Raw genomic sequence first — 21052 nt, 5'->3', positions numbered from 1 at the left:
TCAGCAAGACTGCAGAGAGGAGGGGGAACTGGTTGCTGGGGCTTCCTTCTTGACTGAAGGACAGCCCCGGCAGCCCATTGCAGCCAGAGTGAGGAAGGAGCTTCCTCCCTCAGCTCCAGTTGCCAGAGAACAAGACTGTGGTGCAGTGTTCAGACATAATGCAAACACTGCACAACCAGAGGTCCCGGAGGTGAACCTCACTGCAAACCAAAGGTACAAATCCGAGTCTGGGGAAGGAAACTGCAGGTCCATTTTTTTGCCTAAACTGTAGTTGCCCACATTTGGGTGAACAAAAATTGAAACCAGAGGCCCCTTTACCAGTTTTGTGTTGCATACAAATGTGGCCAATAAAGTGGTGCAGGTACCAGGGATAGTCACAAAATGATAACATCATGTGGGAGAAAAAGAAGAGAGAGCGAAAAGAGGATCAAGTGCATTAACACTTCATTCTGGTCTCAGATGGTGATGTGGAGAGAATATTAACTGCTCTGGTCCAGAATCACCTCAGCTACAGCTTCTAGCTCTCCTATATTTCTCCATTGCTTTGTCAAAGCTTTATTTTGACAAAATAGAGAGTAAACTGTTTCCTTTTCTCATTCATGCTTTTTTTAAGAGTTGAAAACAGAACAGTTATTTTGAGCATTTTACTGAGGCAACACCACAAATATTTAATCAGAAGCCCTGAAAAAACTATACACTAAGAAATGAACAGTGAGAAAAACTAGAAATATTTTAAAGACTTTGAAACCTTAAACTAAAGCAGTAATAAATAATAAAGGAGCTATTTGTGCTCAGGAGACGGTGCAGAAGCTTTGAAATACATCTGAACGGTAAGCAAAGGAATCCACAGGTTTGACAGACGGATTGTGTGTTATTGGATTTAAGGTGGAAGGATGGGGTGGGTGGGGACCAGCCCTTTCCCTTAGGCAGAGTCTTAATGTACACTCTGATATTTTTTTAATGATTCCCCCTCCCTTTTTTTTTTTTTTACTTTAACAGCGATACAGAGAACTGGTTCTGTGAATGCTCTGCACTCTATTCTGGAAAATTATGTCAATTTTCAAACTGTGAGGAGAACCCATGTGGAAATGGAGCAACTTGCTTTCCAAAATCCAGCCATGAGGCTGTGTGTCTCTGTCCCTTTGGAAGGACCGGAATTACTTGTAATGATGGTAAGAGGGATGAAGAACTTAGCAAGTGCTTTGTCACAGCAGATGGGAACAGAAGGAGAGTGGAAATATAATAAGCTAACAAAGTAAACTGGTTCATTTTGGATGATGACAAGGCCTTTTTATTGCCACACAAATCAACTTCATTGCTTACTTTCTCAATTGCCTGTTGAGTTCACTTGTTTATTCCTAGCATGTGTCCGTAGTGCCTAGCAAACAAAGGTAAGATAGGACAGAATGTATGATTAACAAAGGTAGATGCATAATAATTAGTGTTAGGCAAACTCCCTCAAGTCTGATTTGGAAGTGGTCCCATTAAATCAGATTAATTCATAGAATGTCCATCTTTTTCTGAACGAGCCAAATGTTATAATCCCTATGGGTGCATTCGGAACACCTGCAGGCAAGTGGGAAGTACCAGCAGACATGTTGGTTTCACAAAGGTTTGGAGAAAAAATCCTAAGGGGGCCAAAAGAACCCAAACTTCCCCAGTATTACATAATGAAGGAGAATGTTCATAGACTCAGAGGAAACTTAACAGACAATCAGGTGGTCAGAGCTAATGGAACTCAGTGATGAGGAGCAGAGGATGAGGCCTTGAGCAAAAAGAACAGGAGGATCTAAATAGTGATCCACAACACCCGCAACCTTCTACATTAGATATAACCTGTCTCACGATCTCTATACTGCAACATTTTATTGTGGGTCCATACTTGTTCAAAATATAATCTGATCTTGGTTTGAACCATTTCCAAATCGACCTACAGTCATTCCTTCCCCAACTGAAAGCCATCTCTCCCTATCTTTCTGACTCTTGCAGAGCAGTGGGGAGAGCACCAATAATTGATCTCAGGCTTCAGGCACATGACACAGCCATAAGCATGTTCAGTAGCATCCAGGACCACTGGCAGTTGCTGTGAGCATGGGAATAGGTGTCCAAGGCTGCTGAGAACCATGAGAGAAGTAGTCCCCATGGTTCTCAATGCCCCTAGATGGTGTTTTGAGTAGCTTCTGAAGTCTATGATGACAACAGAATTAGTTAATGGTGCTTATCACTCCATCACCTTGATAAGTGTCGCATAGAAAGAAGCCGTGAGAAGTGGTGTACAGAGACAGATCCATTTAGGATTGTTTGGACTCTAGTCTGGGTCTAGAGGTGAAGACCCATGGAATCCAGAACCTGCTTTCAAATTACAATGAGGCTGGAAGATACTTTTATCCTGATGACTTTAGCTACTGTTTTTGGAAAGCTATCCTGTATTCTGCCAAAGACAACCACAGGACTCTGTGGTCGCCAGGAGTCGACACCAACTTTACGGCACACTTCACCTTTATGCAGGGGTGGGGACATGATTGGGCTAAAACTGGAAGGAAACAGGGAGGCCTGTGGGTTTCATTAAGGGCTTTCAACCTTTCCCCCCTTAATCTGAACATTTGTCTTGCCTGTTGCTGCTGCCAGACTACACAATACATTAAATATGTCATCTATGTATTATTTTATTTATATATTCAATGTTTATACCACCCTTCCAGAATGGCTCAGTTATGTGTAACAGAACGAAATAGAGTTATGTGTAGTTATGTGTAATAGAACTAAATAGAGAATCTCAGGCTCTAGAAGGGAAGCAGTTGAGAAAGGAAGCAGGATATTTTGGGCTAGGAAATTCCTGCCAGCCCCTTACTGCAGCCTGCTGGGAGCAGACATGTAACAGAGAATGGGTTAAAATAAAAACACTGGCCTGTTAACAACAAAAACGTTGTGGTTGACGTTATGATATGATCCTCTTCAGTTTATAAAATGAAAAATTGGCCCTCATAATGATTTGTTTGGCCTACTCGCAAGATATAGGCCAACCCTTGCAGTAGCTGCTTCCCTTAACCCACCAGCCATGAAGAAAGCAGCCCTGTAGGGTGTGCTTTTCAAAGTTAGCTCCTTGCAAGCTTTATGCACCTGCAAAGTTTTAAAGGGACCCACATGTTTAAAAACAAACACAGTGCCCATATAGAAGAACAGCCCTTCTGGATCAGGCCCAAGGCCCATATAGTCCAGCATCCTGTCTCATACAGTGGCCCACCACATATGACTGATGACATTAGGAAAAGGCTTAAAACCTTTGGCACTGCATTGCCCACCAAGTGTGAAGTGTTCGTAAAATATAGAAAATTTACAAGTTCATATGTAGCAAAGTTTGATGCATAGCCTCTGTATCAAATTTTAAATAAACAGGCTGACCTAATGCACATGGTGACATAATGCTCAGACTCATAAGGCAGGCCCAGCACTGCTGCAGAGAATGAGCAGTTGTGTGATCGGCGCTACCACAGTGACTCCTGATATCTTGGATGGGAGTAACTGCACTAGTGCTGATTGTGCAGCCACACTTTCCCTGCAACGTCAGGGCAGAGTCCACAGCAGCCCCGACACAGTGCACAGATGTGCCAGAGCACAGTGCATCATGTCAGTCAGTTTGTTTTTCTGTTTTTAATCCCATCATCCCTTGGAGCACACATGACAGGCAGTGTAAGGAAGAGGTTTAAATCCACTCCTGCCTCCAGCTCTTTGTAAAATGAATCTGCTCAAAAACAGATCTGAAGACCTTTTTGAAAAGGCCATCAACTATGACGGAGCACAGCTCCTCCCACTCACACACCCTCTCCCTTATCTGCAACTTGCCAGCAAGAATGTCAAAACATCGTCTCCAGAGAGGGGACAGAAAGTTGCAAGTTCTGTCAGTGAGATATAGACATATGTTATGCATGCTGGTGTGATTATTCTCACAACATTAATTTACTAATTTGCTAATATTATTTTAATTATTTAAAAGAATGGTTTTATCCTTCCTCAAACAGAACTGTTTGCATGAATGCATTCATGTCTCTTTTACCTGAATAGATGATGTTCCTCTTTTCAAACAGCTTTGAATATTACCTATCCTAGCTTCAGTGGTACAGATGCCTTTGGCTATACCTCATTCCTGGCTTATTCAGCAATTCCAAATATCAGCCTCTACTATGAATTCCATGTGAAATTTCAGCTGGCAAACCACAACTCATCACTCCAAGATAACCTGATATTTTTCACTGGTCGGAAGGGCCAAGGTATATTAATTTTATTATTATTATTATTATTTCTTGTTTGCACAGTCAAACAGGTGTTATTGACTGATTTGTTTTATCCCGACATAGAGTCCTTCCCAAGGACCTGGGATGCCAGAATTTTGTTATCAATATTGTTGTTGTTATAGGTATCGCCACAAAATTTAGGCTGTTTCCAGTAAAGTTGCTTTTTGTAGTTGGCTGGTGGTGATTTCTGTGGCCCCTATGGTGTTGAGGTGCTCTTCAACATGGGTGCCTAGGGTGCCAATGACCACTGGGATTATTTTGGTCTTTTTCTGCCACAGCCTTTCAATTTCAACTTGTAGATCTTTGTATTTTGTTATTTTTTCTGTTTCTTTTTCTTCTATTCTGCTGTCATCTAGTATTGCTATATCGATTATTTTAACTTGTTTTTCTTTCTTCTCAACTACAGTTGTTGTTATTGCGGGGGGGGGGGGTTCTTCATACATTATAAAGACCAAAAAAGCCACACCTTCTGACCTAGGCACCTTCTTCTTAATCCCATATAGGAAGCTGCCTTATACGGAGTCAGACCATAGGTCCATCTATCTCCGTATTGTATACACTGACTGGCAGCAGCTCTCCAGGGTTTCAGGCAGGAGTGTTTCCCAGCCCTATCTGGAGATGCCAGGGAGTGAAGCTGGGGCTTTCTACATGCAAGCATGCAGATGCTCTTCCACTGATCTACGACCCCATACCCTAGGGGGAAGGAGACCGACATCCAAATATAAATCAGGGTGGTCCCTGCTTAGCAAAGGGGACAATTTATGCTCGCTACTGCAAGACTAGCTCTCCTCCCCAAAGGGTGTTAGGTGTCTGCAGTGACTTGGTAATAAGAGAAATGTACTTTGCCATGAATGGAAGACCTTTCTCTTTATTGGATGTTTCATGTGTCCATGTTCTATCTAGTGAAAATAAGTTCCAGGGATAAGGCCTGACTCGAATTCAGGGGTTATATGTGAAGCAATATGTGTTTTTACACCTGGATTTGAATACAAAACAGAAAGGAGAAAGACATGCATAAAATAACATTTTGCTACCACAGCAGCTGCCACCTTAAGTGGCACAGCAGGAAAATGCTTGACTAACAAGCAGAAGGTTGCCAGTTCAAATCCCCACAGGGCTCTGTGGGCTCCAGGAGTCAAAATCGACTGGACGACACACTTTACCTTTACTTTAGCACAGCAGCTATTGGTACTGGCCAACATCCAGACTAACACTCACTGTGCTAATGCAAACTTGCTGCATGGTTATTGCACTAACTAGTTCCACTGAGTTGGCAGCTTGCATTCCAGATTAGTATTGTACTGATACATCAGGGCAAGTTTAACATGTGGAAAGACTTAAAATTCTTTCTTCTTAAGTTAAGTGACAGAATACAGAGAGAAAGTAAGAGTTGCATGAAAAATCTGTGTGTAGCCACCAGGGGGCATCACAGCACCAGCTGGAAGAAATATTAGAAAGCACAGAGACCAGTTACTTTTGCATAGTGTCACATTGAATAGTTTATAAATAAACCGACTGATAAATATAAAAAAAAGCAGTTGCCTTCTGTCCTACCAATTATATTACATTTAACATGCTCCAAACAAAAGAACCTCAATTCCTATTCCTACCCCCAAAAAAGTCTGTGATCGTCCCACAACATTTGTTTAATACGTTGTTCATTTTATCTGACTACTTTTAGCACAGGTATGCTCTTCATTGGTTGGTGGTTGTTGTTTGAAATCAATACTTTAAATACAGCTGGCTTTCCTGACTCCAGGTCCAGTAACAATTTATTACAGCCATAGGCCATACAGAAACTCCAGTAACTTAATATTGTGTGTGATTATTTTGGGATACCACACATTCTCACAGAATTTAGTTCTTGGATATTCAACCACGAAAAAATGTCTTCTGAAATCTGCCTCACCTTAGACTGGAAAGTATCACCCAATTGGTCTGCATGTTGGATGGTCCGAGATTTAAAATGTTACGCAGGAGTGTAGCAGGGGTCCCGGTGGCAACCCAGGGACAAGCTACCAAGGCCACCGAGAGCGCTGGTCATGCCCCCTTCGCCCTCCATCTTCATGCCAATGCAAGGGGTGTGGCTGGCAAAGGGAACAAACACACAGCAGCCTCTCACCCTCTCCTTCCGGAAAAGTGTTTTCTTTGCCATATGGATGCTTCTTTTTTCTCAGTCGCAAGGAGGAAAAGGCAGCCAGCAGGTGAAGAAAGCGCTTTGTGGCCTGGCCTGGAGAAGGGGCCGCCACACATCTGCTCCCCATGCTGAGCACACCCCCAGAATCAGCACAAAAGGTGATAAATGCAGTTGTGCAGCGGCTGTTTTTTTAAAGCATCATGGCTATCTTCCAGCTTTGCTGCTGTCCCACAATGGAGCGTTACAGCTCCCTTGGTGTGCCCACCATGTAAGCCATTGTGTTTTTATTCTTGTATTCTTTTTATTTTTGTTAACGTCCTTGAGTCTGTGGGAAAAGGTGGGTCTGTGGGGTTTGAATTTTTAGAGAAGTAAATACATATATATCTCTGTAACTATTCTTCTTCCAGGTCTTAATGGAGATGATTTCCTGGTGCTTGGCCTGCGCAATGGCCGGGTAGTTCACAGCTACAACCTGGGATCTGGAACAGCCACTATTATTAGTGAGCCAGTAGATCTGACACGCCATGTTCATGTGGTCAGCCTTGGCAGATCTCTTCAGACTGGCTGGCTGAAGGTAACAATGATTCTGGAAACGCCACTGATAGAACTGATATTTACAGTCTGTAGAGGCCACCTTTGCTCGGCTTGCTTTGTAAACAAGCCTCTAAATAGATCCACAGAAACTTCAGAATATTTGCTTTCACTCTGATCCACAATTCTGCGTGCTGAAGTCCACAACCGAATAAGCCATTCTTCTCGACTTTCAAAAGCATTCTCTCTCTCTCTCCACCCCCACTCCCGGCAATGCTCACAAGCTGCTCTGGACATTCTAGGGAACGCTGAGAATGACTTCCAGCATAGGTGCAACTGGAAAGGGGGAAAATGCAATATCTTGCTGCACATGCAGAGCTACTTAAAATCACATAGTGTTAAGAGTTGGCTGGGACCTTGGAGGTCTTCAAGTCCAACCCTTTGCCAAGAGCAGGAAACATCCCTGACACATGGCTATTCAGGATCAGTTTAAAAACCTCTAGCAAAGGAGAGCCCTTCACTACAATCCTGTAGCCCTGCCCCTGCAATAGAGAATGAATCCTCTCTCTCTTCTATGTGATGGCCCCTCAGCTGCTTGAAGACAGGTCTCATATCTCCCCTTAGTCTTCCCTAACAGAAAAACAGCCATGCTGGATCAGGCCCAAGGCCTATCTAGTCCAGCATCCTGTTCCACACAGGATGTTCGCCCTCCTGGTTAGTCATCAGCAGCTCAGCTCAGTGTATATGTGAAGTTTTTGTTTTGGTCCCAATGTGCATCAACAGGGCCAGATTAAGCTAGTGTGGGGCCTGTAGCATATGTTATGAAGGGACCCTAAATTTTAAAAATGCACATAAATATTAAAATATAATTTACTTGCACAGTGAAGTAATTCACTGAGTCATGAATGAATGAATGAAACAAATGAAAACAAATATTCTTATTCAAATTCATCCCCAGAGTAAATCTTGCTCTGATATTAACAGCAGATGGTTTTTCCTTGGATCGGCTTTTTAAAAAGCTACTATTTTAATGTGCAAACAGTGGATAAGGCTATTAGCACCTTTCAGGGTACTGGGGGCAGGGTGGTGGGACATGGGCATCACCATCTCATCCAGCATTGTAAGGAAAGTGAGCGTGACAAGAAATTTCCAAGAGCCCGGGGTGGATCCAGCAGGAAATTACAAGGGATGCAACAATAATTCCCCCCCAAAAAAGATTCCCCCCCCACATATACAAATATTGGGGCTTGGATTTTATCTCTCTCTTGCAAATGCACTATGCCAGGGGGTGTAAAACACAAATCTGGTGGTGGGCCAGATTAGATTCTGATGCACCTCTGGGGAGCCACACATAGCCTTGCACCCACCTCACACCACCTTCTGTCTTCCTCCTCCTCTCTGCTCTTTCTCTCGTTCCTTTTCTTCCACACACACGCACCCCTTGCCCTGCCACTTAAATTAGCTGAATTCACTACTTTTTACACAAAAATACACTGAAAGATTGGTTTATATTTTTGGGGGGGAGGGGGTATTTATAGAAGAAATTCTGGACATACCTGCCAATACCAGATTTTTTATGGATACTCTTGCCACTCTTCCCTCTTCTCTCCCGTACAGAGGTGATCTGATTTGCAAAGTGGTTTTTTTGAAGCAAGTATACAAAAATAGACTTTTGGTGGGGGAGCATGTTACAAGCACAAAGCAAAACAAAACAGCAATGATTCAAAGGGGAAACATGTTGAGAGAGAACCATTTCCTCATATATTGCTATCTAAACTGTTTTGAGAACTTTGTTGCTAAAAAAGCAGCATATAAATATTTTTAATAAGGAGGGCAGGGGGGAGAAAAAAACACAGAGACTAGATTAGAGCTATAAACAGCCATTTTGTCAAAGCATTCCTCCCCTCCCCCCCCCCCCCCGATTATTTTTTAAAGCTTTTAATACATTTCTGCTGACTAATTTCCTCACAAGAAGGTGGGATCGGAAGGGCTTTTCTTACAAATTTGTACTAGAACAATTTTGGCATTCTTTGAAAATGATTTAAAAGAAGAAGCTTAAAACTCACTTTCACATACACACACACACACGGGTGGGACTTCTCTTACATGTACACACACAGTTCATGGGGTTGTGGGGGGAAAGAGAGAAACACTTGACCAAGAGGAACAGATCACACACAAACAGAACAAATAGCAAAGGGTTGGTTTATACAAAATGTTTTACTTTCCTTCTTCGAGCGAGACCAGTAGCATCCTTAGCTCTGTGGTTACATACCAATTCCAAGCAGGGAGGAGCACAAGACTCCAGCAGAACCAATAAGGCTGGGAGAGGGCAGGACAGAATGAATGAAGCTACGAGGGCTGGGTAACTGGTGAACACTAAGACTGCAATGGCTCTTTTCTCTAGGGTGGATTGCCGAAGTTGAGAGGAGGAGAGATCTCCAGACACAAGAGGAGATTATAGGAAGGAATAGGAGAAAAGCTTGCAATTCAAACATTTTGTGCAGGGCCCTTGAAAGTGCGAGGCCCATAGCAAATGCTACCTTCGCTAATGGGTTAATCTGGAATAGTGCATCAATTTACACTTACTTACATTGAACCACATTTGCCATTTTATCTCCCACTCAGCCAGTTTGGGGAGATCCTTTTGGAGCTCCTCACAATCTGTTTTGGATTTTACCACCCTAAATAGTTTAGTGGCATCTGCAAATTTGGCCACCTTGCTGCTTACCCCCACTTCTAGGTCATTTATGAATAAATTAAAAAGCACTGGTCCCAGAACAGATCCCAAGTGAACCAGAAGGAGCACTTCTTGCTCTGTCCATTGTGAAAACTGTCCATTTATACCTACCTTCTGTTTCCTGTCCTTCAATCAGTTACCAATCCACACATGAATCTGTCCCTTTATCCCATGATTGCTAAATTTTATTTATAAATAAATAAATAAATAAATAAATAAATTGTAAGTCAAAGTATACTATGTCACCTGGATCATCTTTATCCCCATGCCTGTTGACACTCTCAAAAGATCTCCAAAAGGTTGAAAGGCAAGATTTACCATTGCAGAAGCCATGCTGATCCTGCTTCAGCAAGGCCTGTTCTATATGTTTGACAATTTTATCCCTATGTATGTTTTTCATCAATTTACCCAGAACAGATGTTAAGCTAACTGGCTTGTAATTTCCTTGACAGCCCCCTCCCCCGATCCCTTTTTGAGAATTTGTGTTACAGTGGCTTCACTCCAGACCTCCAGTACAGAGTCCAATTGTAAGGTTAAGTTACATATTTTTGCTAGGAGATCAGCTATTTCATATTTTAGTTTTTCAAGAACTCTCAGTTGGGTTGCCATCTGGCCCTTGTAATTTGTTCATGTTTAACTTTTCAAGGCAGTTAAACATCATCTCTCATTGCCTCAATTTGACTCAGTTCTTCAGCCTCTGTCCCCAAGAAGCTCAGCTGAGGCATTGGTATATGCACAATATCCTCTGAAGACAGATGCAAAGAACTCATTCATCTACTCTGCAGTCTCCATATTCTCTTTAATATGTTGACCTTTAGGAAACAATTGAAGACACATCTCTTCAGCCAAACCTTTTAGCTATTTAATGGTGCTTAGCTATTTTAATTTGAACTTGTATATGTTTTAAGGTTTTTTAAAAAATATATATATTTTAATGTTGTAAGCCACCTAGAGACTTTGGTAGTGGGCAGCATACAAATATACTAGCTAAATAAATAATCCTGTTCATTCCCTCGTCATCTAATGCCTGGCAGGTTTCCTGTTTCTGATCTATTTAAAGAAGTTTTTATTATTCCCCTTGATACTTTTAGCAAAATATTCCTCAAACTCTCTTTTGATATCCCTGATTGTCTCATTTGATTTGATTTCATTTCTTTCTTCTCCAAGCTATGCATACAAGCACACTCTCAGAAGTTCTCTGCTTCACCACCTTGGAAATTTAGGACCTTCCATTTACTTGAAAATGGACTCGTAGACTACAGAATAAACCTACAGCATTTAATTTATATGCTTTTGGAGGGGGCACTATGTGGACCCAGTGATGAGAAGTACCTGATCTGTTTTCTATGAGTTACAGAGTTTTTATTTTTTGTGACTGTTTGTTCTGAAAGGTGGATGATCATAAAAATAAAACTACAACATCTCCAGGAAAGCTGGTTGGGCTCAACGTCTTCAGTCAGTTTTATGTAGGAGGTTACATTGAATACATCCCGGAATTCTTACCAATAGGATGCAATTTTAAGAATGGCTTTCAAGGTAAGAAACAATATTTGGTTGGATTCAAACAACTGCAAATGGAAGGAAGCTCACAGAAGCAGACTTTGTTGCCCTTCCTCTCCACTGCAGCCTCTTGTGCCTCCCCAGAAACCTCTCCAGAGAATCGGGATCCTTGAGAAAAGGATGGCATGTGGTATTGGGGATCTACCAAAATTGGGCAGATCGTCAGAGAGGCCCTATGCAGGAGGGGAGCTTCCATGCATGTAAGATGCCTTCGCTCAGTTTTGATAGATTCACCATCCATCCCTATAGAGCAGGCTTTGGGGAGCTGCAATGAGGAGGAGAGGGACGAAAGTGACCTTCAGTTACTTTGTGGTTGTTCCCTTTGTGGTTGTTTGGATCGAACCCATAATTCCCTTTGTGGTTGTTTGGATCGAACCCATAATTTGTACTGCATTATGCTTAGAAACAGGTTTTATTTTCATTTTTTTTAAAGAAAAGACATATCTTCATAGAAGTCACTCGTGTGGGCACACTCACTTTACACCAGGCTCCAGCCAGCTTGGGAGTAGCATCCAAGAGAATCATATACCACTTTTGACCTAGCATCCCCTCACTGTTGTAAAGCAAAAGCACAACCTGGGAAGCCTTTGAAACAGCATCGGGGATTCTGTGAGTGCTCTCACGTTGGGGGCTCTCTCGCCTTTGCCCTTCTCCAGGTGTTTTCCTCCAGGACATTTTCCACACAGCAGGCTTCACCGCGAGTTTACTGCGAGGCTTTACTGTGAGTTCAAAGTTGCCCCAAAATACTGATACGAAAAGTTGATTTTTTAAAGCCCTGGATATAAATTGGGCTATACTCTAACGCACAATAGAAAACACGAATTGTGTGTGAAGAGCTCCCCAATAGCTTGCAGAGACTTTTGGGGTAAATCTGGCCAATATGTGCATGCTGCATTTCCTCTGGAATGAGAGCTAAAAGCCCTGTGTGAAAAATGCCCAGGGCCCATCCTGAGCTTGGGCACAAGGCATATGCACTGCTATTCTATGTAGGGACCTCTACCCTGGGATGGCATATCAGCTCAGTCACAGGGGCGAATCTCTCTCTCAGCACAATAGCAAAAGGACAAGGTTCTCTAGTGCCTTGATCATAAGGGGTATTTCCAGACAGAGCACTTTTCATCCAAGCGTCCATGGGCTCATGCAAGAAAATACATACAGAAACATTGCTGGCTTGGAGTTATGATGAATATATATTTCAGAGAAAATGGTGTGTTGCTTACCATCTTGAAAAGGATCTTCAGCAGTGTGATTCTAAACATGTTTGCTCAGAATTAAGCCCCACAGATTTCAATGGGATGTATTCCCTAGAAAGTATGCTTGTGGTTTGTCTCTCGCCAAGATGAAAGATACATATGCATCTGGCTGAGCACAGAGCTGTTCTCTAACACCCTGAGAAACTGCTTTGTTTACATTTGAGCACTGTGTTGTTTCTGTATTTGGACAATGTGCAGGTAACAATTAAGCCAACTGTCAGCCCCAGCATCACCTTATTTTCCATGATGGGCCTATTATGGTTTCTTTGGAACGAGCTGTGCTCTTCTGTGGGTGTTTACTTATGTTTCTTCGCTGCATTCATTTGGTCATGAAGCACCACTTCAGGAACAGAACGTGCTTTATTTCTGCCAGATATTATCAACCTCATCCGACTGGATCAGCAGAGTATACGGCTGGGTAAAAGTGACTAAAAGATGCTCTGTATCAGAATCGCACCATCTCTGACTGCTCTTCCCACAGTCCATCCTAAATCAAACACAGTTCACGAGTCCTACAGGTCAGAATACTAGGGGCTTATCAATGCTGTGCAATGTAGTTAGAGAGAAAACAAATGCAGCAGCATCGAGCACTATTTTATTCATGAGAAATGCAGGAAAACTGCCAAAGGGACAAATAGCTCACACAAACATCAGGTTCATGTCTCCATTTATTTTTATTTTTATTTATTTTTACATTTATATCCCGCTCTTCCTCCAAGGAGCCCAGAGCAGTGTACTATATACAGGGGCGTAGCTATAAGTGAGCAAAAGGGTTCAAAGAACATGGGCCCCCAGCTCCTGAGGGCCCTCCAGCTCCATCCCTCCCTATTTTCTTCATTGTTTCCCTCACTCTGAGGGGCCACCAGAGAGAGGGATGAACACGGGCCCCCTCTCCACTAGCTACGCCCCTGACTACATACTTAGGTTTCTCCTCACAACAACCTTGTGAAGTAGGTTAGGCTGAGAGAGAAGTGACTGGCCCAGAGTCACCCAGCTAGTCTCATGGCTGAATGGGGATTTGAACTCAGGTCTCCCCAGTCCTAGTCCAGCACTCTAACGACTACACCATGCTGGCTCCATGACATTTGCACATTCCCCAGGCTGTGCCAGTACAAAGACTGGCTTCTTACAAGATGTTTTGGATGCTGTTACAGACACTCAAGAACAAAAACCACATATATTGAATCAGTTATGATGAACAGTGTATGTGTGCATAAACTGTGGTATTTCACTGTTTCAAATATACACATCATCATGCATTTTCCTAGGTAGGCATTACAGTGAGAGAAGAGGGACCCAGATGCACAGCTGCCATTTGGGGGGCAGGCGCTAGGGATGGGCCCGGCCCGGTCCGGACCTGGGTGGTCCGGATTGGGGGTGGGGGGTCGCTTTAAGAGCGGCGGGAGGGTTTACTTACCCCTCCCGCCGCTTTCCGCCGTGGCGCCGTAATTAGTAGAGTAATTGGGGTGGCAGGAGACCTCCCTGCCGCCCCTTCCCCGCTGTGGCTCTGCAAAGCTCCCAGTAATGCTTTGCATTAAACGGAGCTGGTCAACGGAGCTGGTGCTCCATGCCGCCCAGCAGCCCCCATGGTGGGGAATCACCTCCGCCACTCATCTGGCTCCCGCGGAGGCGAGCCCCCACCAGCAGCCAGGTGAGTGGTGGAGGCAATTCATTATTTGTTATTTGTTTTAAATTGTTTTTAGTATTTGTTGTGAACCGCCCTGAGACCTTGGGTTAGGGCAGTATAAAAATGTGTTAAATAAATAAATAAATAAATAAATAAATAAATAAATTCCCTGCTGCAGGGGCTGCTGGGAGGCATGGAGCACCAGCTCCGTTTGCCTTAAAGAAGCTTGCCCCCCGCCGCCCCCCGGAGGTGCGTTCATGAGCCGCGCCTGTTGGGGGGGGGGGGCAGCAATGCACATTTACATTAACTCTGGTTTGTACTTGAGGCAAACACTCTAAGAAAAGCCCTGCTGGGTTTTTGGACCAAAGATCCATCTGTTTTCCACAAGGCAGTCTGCTTCTCACAGTGACCCACTAGATGCCTCCCAAGCAGGGTTCTGAAGGCAATATCCTTCTTAGCCACAGTATAAGCGAGCCTGGAGTTTTCCCAGACAGCAGGTTTTACCATGGGTTTTCTGCGAGGCTTTACTATGTGTTCGAAGTTGCCCCCCTAAAACAATGATGCAAAAAGTTGATGTGTTTTACCCCAGATATAAATCAGGCTACACTCGAATGCATGATTTTTTTAAAAAACAGAACCCAAATTGTGTGTGAAGTGCTCCCCAATAGCTCACAGGGGCTTCAGGTTAAATATGTGAATGCCCACCCTCCATTCCGGGGGAGATGCAGACTAAAACCCAGGTGTGGAAAACTTCCTGAGCACTGTCTCATCATTCCAAGAGGGTGAATTATCACTACAGCAATGGCACAATTCTTAGTAGCCATGGAGCCTCTCTATCGAGCAGACAGGCTGTGAGCACAGGCTGTTGACCAGCACGGAACCAGTGAACGTCCCCCACTCCTGAATCACTGGGACCCTGCATAGAATGCAAGCCTATATAATCACATTTTATATCATCTCTGCCTGAGCAGACTTTACCTGATGGTCTAATAAATGGCTGTATTCACATTGGCTGTATAAATGGCCATTGTGACATTCACTGATGAAAATCAAGCAAACTCATTTGTTTTACTTTTCTTTTGTTTCTTAAGCCTATCTTTCCAGGGTGTTACCTTTCTGTCTCTTTCTTTCTTTTTGAGGCTGCATTTTTGACATACAAGTTCGCACCAGATGGGATCAGCCATACAAAGCACCAGGTATTCCAGAAGGCCATCCCAATGCTGGCCGCAGTGTTGGGCAGTGTGAAAAGTCTCCATGTCAAATGATAAAATGCAGAAATGGAGGGACATGCGTGGAAACTGGCTCTACTGTTTAGTAAGTGTAACAGCATTTCAGTCTTCTAGTCACTGAGAGTGCATCCATTTCTTGCTGGACTGGGTCTCACGAGGAAGCCCTGGGCAGCCAGATCGGCCGCCCACATGATTGCTGGCTCCGTGATGGACCTGGCGAGGGCTGGGGAGCTTGGGGGCCACGCGGCCCCCGGAAGCCCCAGTATGCCCTGTACGAGCATGCAGGGCATACTGGGGAGACCCCCGGAGCCAGGAGGCGGCTTTTCACCTCCCCTCCGGGGGTCTACTCACGAGTAGCTGTGGTGCGGAGCTGCACTGTGGCTACTCACGATCAGGCAGCCCAGGTTTGTGGAGCACCCGTTCTGCAAACCCGGGCTAAGGGCAGGGGTTCTTGAGCAGGTTACCCACTCTAGAACCACCGGGCTCGCAGCCAAGCCCGTTGGTTCTCACGATTAGCAAAAATCGGGCTAGGTTCTCCTAGCCCAATTTTTGCTAATCATGAGAATAGCCCTGCTATCTTTACACTGTGGTTCTCAAATATTAGAGATATTTGTCATGTCTCTGTTTGTAAATAACAAATAAATAAAATGTAAATATCTGTTTGTTGCAAACCATCTTGGGATTGTTTTAATGAAAGGCGGTATATAAATTTGACAAATAAATAAATAAGTAAGTAAACCTAAGGTGTGTGTCCAACTCCCATTAAAATGCATGCACTAATCCCTCACCCAGCTTCCATTTCGCCCTGGCACTTCCTTCCCACCACAGTTCCCATCTCTAGGTCTGACTGGGAATAAAGCCATACTTCCATGGTAGAGCATGTGCTTTACATGCAGAAGGTCCCAGGCTCAGTCTTCAACATCACCACTCAGGAGGACCAAAGACAGCAGGGGCAAAAAGCTGGGGAAATCCTTCTGCCTGCAACCCTGCAGAGCTGCTGCTAGCCAGAGTAGACACTACTAGGCTAGGTGGGTGAAGCTTATGCCTTAGTCTCAGGCAGGTTCCTGTGTGCTTCTATCATTGATACCACCAGTCCGAAGCACTTCCTGAACTCAACCACTGACTCCTAGCTGCCCGCAGCCCCCACCCTGTAATCCTGGTTCACGTCCAGCTCCTCCCCTCACAATCACTGCTGCCACTATGAGCCCAACCCCCAGCTGTGCCTCTGTCTCTGGCCAGACCAACCCCCAAAGAGAAGCAGTGTGAAGAAGCTGGGCAACATGGCACTGTCTGCACTCCCTGCATCTGAAAAGTGTCGCATGACTCCCCTCCCCAAGCCATTTGTCAAATGGGGTAGAACTGGATCTTCTCTTCTGGCATAGTGAAGGGGCAACTATCTGCTTTTGAAGTTTGGCTACAGCTTGATCACCTTTCCCTATTAAATTAGGAACTGCAGACTAACTCTATTTAGGGAGTTTTGCTTCTGTTAGCCATATCAACCACTCCCTGAATGGCAGGTTATCCCCACAGAGGCAACAGGTGTTTCTTTTCCGTGCCTTTCCCAGAGTCATCTTGCATCAGTTCCACGGCTCCCTGAGTCCTCCACACACTTGGAGAAAGCAGGTTGTCAGTGCTGAGAACAGACAGGACGTCTGTGATTCCTGTCAGCAGTTGCTTCCTGTCAGTGCCTGCCTTCTCCATTCCTAGGAATTCAGGAGACATCTTCCTCCTCCTTCTTTCTATTAAAAGCACTGTTCCTCTGAAGGACTCTGTCCTCTGGGAGTCTCGGTTTGTTTTCAAACATCATTTTGTCTCCCAGAAATAATTTCCTCCTAGGGATTTTTTTCTGAGTTTTTAAAAAAAAAAACTTGCTTCACTGTGACAGCACCTCCATTCTGAAATTATGTGCAGTGCATTTAAATTGGAAAGTCTGTTGCTATGGGGATGGCACTGCTGATTTAAGTAAGTGCATCAATGTATACTATTTCCTGTGGAGTGTGCGTGTGTGTGGTTGTTTTTTTTTAAGGATAAACTTCATATTCTGCTTATCAGCTGAGTAAACCCTTATGTTTCCTGTAGGTAGAAATCTACAGTTTGAAATGCATCTTTAATAGGTCTCTAGAACTTTCAGTAATCTATTAGTAGTACCAATCACCTTTGATACACAAAGGAAGAAAAAGTTCTCAAGTTAGGGAATATCTATCTTGTGTGTTTTATCTGACACACAAGTTGCATGTAGTGTGAACAAGCAGCTGAAACGTAGAGATTTCTGTGCATTGATGGGAAATAGTGCAATCTGGCTTGAGATCTGTTGATGCCCATAAGAATGGGTTCTGCGCCTGAGCAGGAGCCATGTGGTAGCCATGCCTGAGCTAGTTGAAGCACCTAGGCCACACCCCCATGCAGAGCGTGCTATTTAAGGCGTGCCCGTGGTGCGAAGTACCTCAGTTCTTTTCTGTCCGCCTTTGCATTTGGACCTCGGTCTGCCACCTGGAATGTTGGGAAGTTCCTCTTTTCTCTTTAAGAAGAGTTCATCCCCTCTTATTCTTCATTATTGGACTTTTGACTCGGACTGGTTGACGGACTACATTTGGTTGTGTGACTTGGAACGGCTGACAACAATTCCTTCGGTTTATTTGACTTGGACTGGCTAACGACGATCCTTTGGATACTGACCCTTGCGCAGACTTGACTATTCTACGGAACGACGATAATGGCTGAGGAGAAGAAATCTTTTAAATGGTATGAAGGCTGTAGGGTGAAACTCCCCTCAAAGGACCTTCATGACCTCTGCTTGTTGTGCCTTGGTGAGTAACATAATGTTTCCGCATGCAAAATTTGTCTGTCTTTTTCGAAGCAGACACGAAATAATTGGGCACTTTGCCTTCGGGCGGCTATCTATGATGATGTTCTGAGCCCGTCGACACCGGGCACCCCTTGCCTATCAGCATCGACCGCAGCTTGAAAAATGATGCCAAGATCGTCTTCAGCTCCTCCATTGTCGACATCGGGCAAACATAATTTGAAATCGTTCTCAACCTCAAGGCATGGTTCGTTGGGATCATTGAAAGCTGTCTTGTCGACGTCTAAGACACCATCGACATCAAAGTCTGCTTCGAAACTGGCATCAATGTCAAAGGCTTCTTTAACACCAACCACGAAGCCAACAATGTTGATGTCGAGGTTGGCTGAAGCCTCAACTTCGAAGGGGTCGGTCCACCTATTGGATTCAGGAGAAAGACATCGAAAATCAGCGAAGCGTCCCGCTGTCAACCTTACTGATTCACCACCTGACAAGCAACAACAAACGTCAGCCTCAACCGTGGAATAAACCCCATCCCCAGCTGCGGTACAGGCCCCAGTGACTCAGCCACTGTCAACGTCAGCCCTATTGTTCAGCCCTTCAATGCCGACCAACGTCAGTGCTGATTGCTGCAAGTCACGGCCCCTCGACATCTACACTGATCAGCATAGATGCCGCCTCATTGTCAACATCACTGGCCGTGATGATGCCGATAGCACGTTCACTCTCGCCAGCGCTGATGCCTCTTGCTTCCTCCACTCCATCAACACCGGCTGCTGCTGCTATTCCAATTCCATCAACCTTGCACACGCCAGTCCTTTCCTCATCGACACAGGTAACCCCAAGATACCGTGTGCCGCTGTCGATGTTCCAAGTCATCAATGTTGACGCGGAAGAGAATCTGCCATCAGTGACTTGATCTCTCCTCTCCCTGCTAGACTCCTCGTCTAGCAAGCACTTGACCTCAACATTCAAGGGCTTCCTACCAGCAGATGTCAACCCAGAACAATGGGTGGTGTCTACTGTTGCGATGCATTCAATTTCAGCTCTGACAGCAGCCCATTTGCGGTCTCCACTTATCTGGCATAGCTGTGATTTAGGCCATTCCAATCTGGGAACCACGTTGCCTGTAGCGCCTTATGTCTTCGAGGGTAACAGGCCCTGGCTACCCATGACATTTTCTTCCACAGAGCCTCCTGCAAGGGATTTGCGCTCAGAACTTCATACTTATAACTCATCAACAACACAGACTGACACCTTGGACATGGTTTAAGGTGCATCCCAGACATTCTCAGTGTCAGTTCGCTCTACATCGACTCAAACGGACCCCCTGCCGGTGACCCCTGTTGCGGCTGCTGAGACTCAAACTCCCGCTGATACAGGAAGGAGCGTCCCTCCCCCGAGTTCTCCTTCAGAACACTATGGCTTATCTGATTTTGAATCAGACTCAGAGGAAGAAGGCACCATTGTGGACCCACCTGTGGATGTGATGCCTCCAACCTACGTCTCTCCAAACGATGAACTTAAGGCTTATCATAAGCACGTTCAAGTTATGGCTGATGCCTTGGGTCTGGACATTCATTCCCAAATTACTACCATAGATGATCTAGTATACAACTTTATGCTGAGGTTGCAATCAACTGCGCCTGTGGCCTTGCCAAACGTTACCTATGATCACAAGAGCAGCAAAATGTGCTTGGGAAGTGTTGCACACGTCCACCCCCACATCGAAGAAAGATAAAGACAACGGATACCTACTAAAACACCCAGCTCCAAATTCCTTAGTGATGGACTGTGCCTCCTCGAAGAGTAGGAAACATCATACAGTCCCACCTTATAAAGAGGGGAGGAAATTGGACGTGCTGGGGAGGAAAGTCTACTCGACCTCCTGTCTGTCAATTAAAGTGGCAAATTATGCGGCCTGCATGGCAAAATACATGCACAGCTTCTGGGGGCTCTTGGAGAGGGATCTGGACACACTTTCGCCACAAGATGTTAGAACCAGGTTCCGCAAACCTTCGAAGACTACGGAGAGCTAACACACAGACAGCTCAGCATTGCCAAACACTTAGCAGAGAGTGAATCACGGGCAATGACGGAGGCCATAACTCTACATAGGCATACCTGGTTAAGGTCGACAGGCCTACAACAAGATATGAGAGACAAGATAGAAGGGCTACCTTTTGATGGCACAGGTCTCTTCAGCAAGACCACAGATGTGACTATGGAGCAGCTAAAACAAAAATCAAAATTCACTGCCAGCACCTTTACCTCACATCCTTCCACTTCACAAACTACTAAGTACCAGCCCAACGATGGGAAGTACCAGCCTCCCTTCTGGGGTCAGAATCGTCGGGACTTTAGAAAGACGTATACATCCTTTTGCAAATGGGCCTATCAACAAAAGCCTAAGGCCTCCCAGTCTCAGCGTTTGAAACCACAAGACACCCAGAAGTGACTTTGAAATACAGGACTGCCCACTGACACCTCCCAACTCCCCTCTCCCACTGGTGGGGGCAATGACAACTGCCTCGATGGGTCATTCCATCCTTCTGTCCCAGCTTACCATCAAGCTGGCCAGCCATGCCCCCGCATGACAACACATAACATCAGATCGTTGGGTCCTAAAGATCATAACCTCAGGGTATGCAATTGAGTTCAGATCACTACTCCGGTTTACAAAGGTCAGAGTCACTCCACCTTCAAGGACTCTACAGGCAGAGGTGAGGGAGCTGTTGGAGAAGGGGGCAATAGTCCCAGAGTCATAGGCAAGCAGGCGAGACGGATTCTACTCCCAAACAGGACGGGGTTATGCAATGGTCACAAGATCCAGGGGAAATGGTCCCTACGTCGGGCCCTTCTACATATCAATTTCCTGGA

General features: G+C 44.8%; 1 protein-coding gene across 2 annotated transcripts in view; it reads left to right on the top strand.

The window, feature by feature from the left end:
• LOC128340819 (protein eyes shut homolog) overlaps positions 1-21052 on the top strand; it is a 130526-nt gene that overhangs the window by 84294 nt on the left and 25180 nt on the right. For both annotated transcript variants that reach the window (XM_053286547.1, XM_053286548.1), the window contains 5 exons: positions 1000-1172; positions 4086-4268; positions 6837-7003; positions 11092-11236; positions 15280-15454. In XM_053286547.1, coding sequence (XP_053142522.1) covers positions 1000-1172; positions 4086-4268; positions 6837-7003; positions 11092-11236; positions 15280-15454 — 843 coding nt within the window. The remainder of the gene's footprint in view (positions 1-999; positions 1173-4085; positions 4269-6836; positions 7004-11091; positions 11237-15279; positions 15455-21052) is intronic.

Source organism: Hemicordylus capensis, chromosome 1 (assembly GCF_027244095.1).
Source record: "Hemicordylus capensis ecotype Gifberg chromosome 1, rHemCap1.1.pri, whole genome shotgun sequence".
NCBI lineage: Eukaryota > Metazoa > Chordata > Lepidosauria > Squamata > Cordylidae > Hemicordylus > Hemicordylus capensis.
The sequence above is the reverse complement of the archived record's forward strand: the minus strand, read 5'-3'. Positions and strand labels throughout refer to the sequence as shown.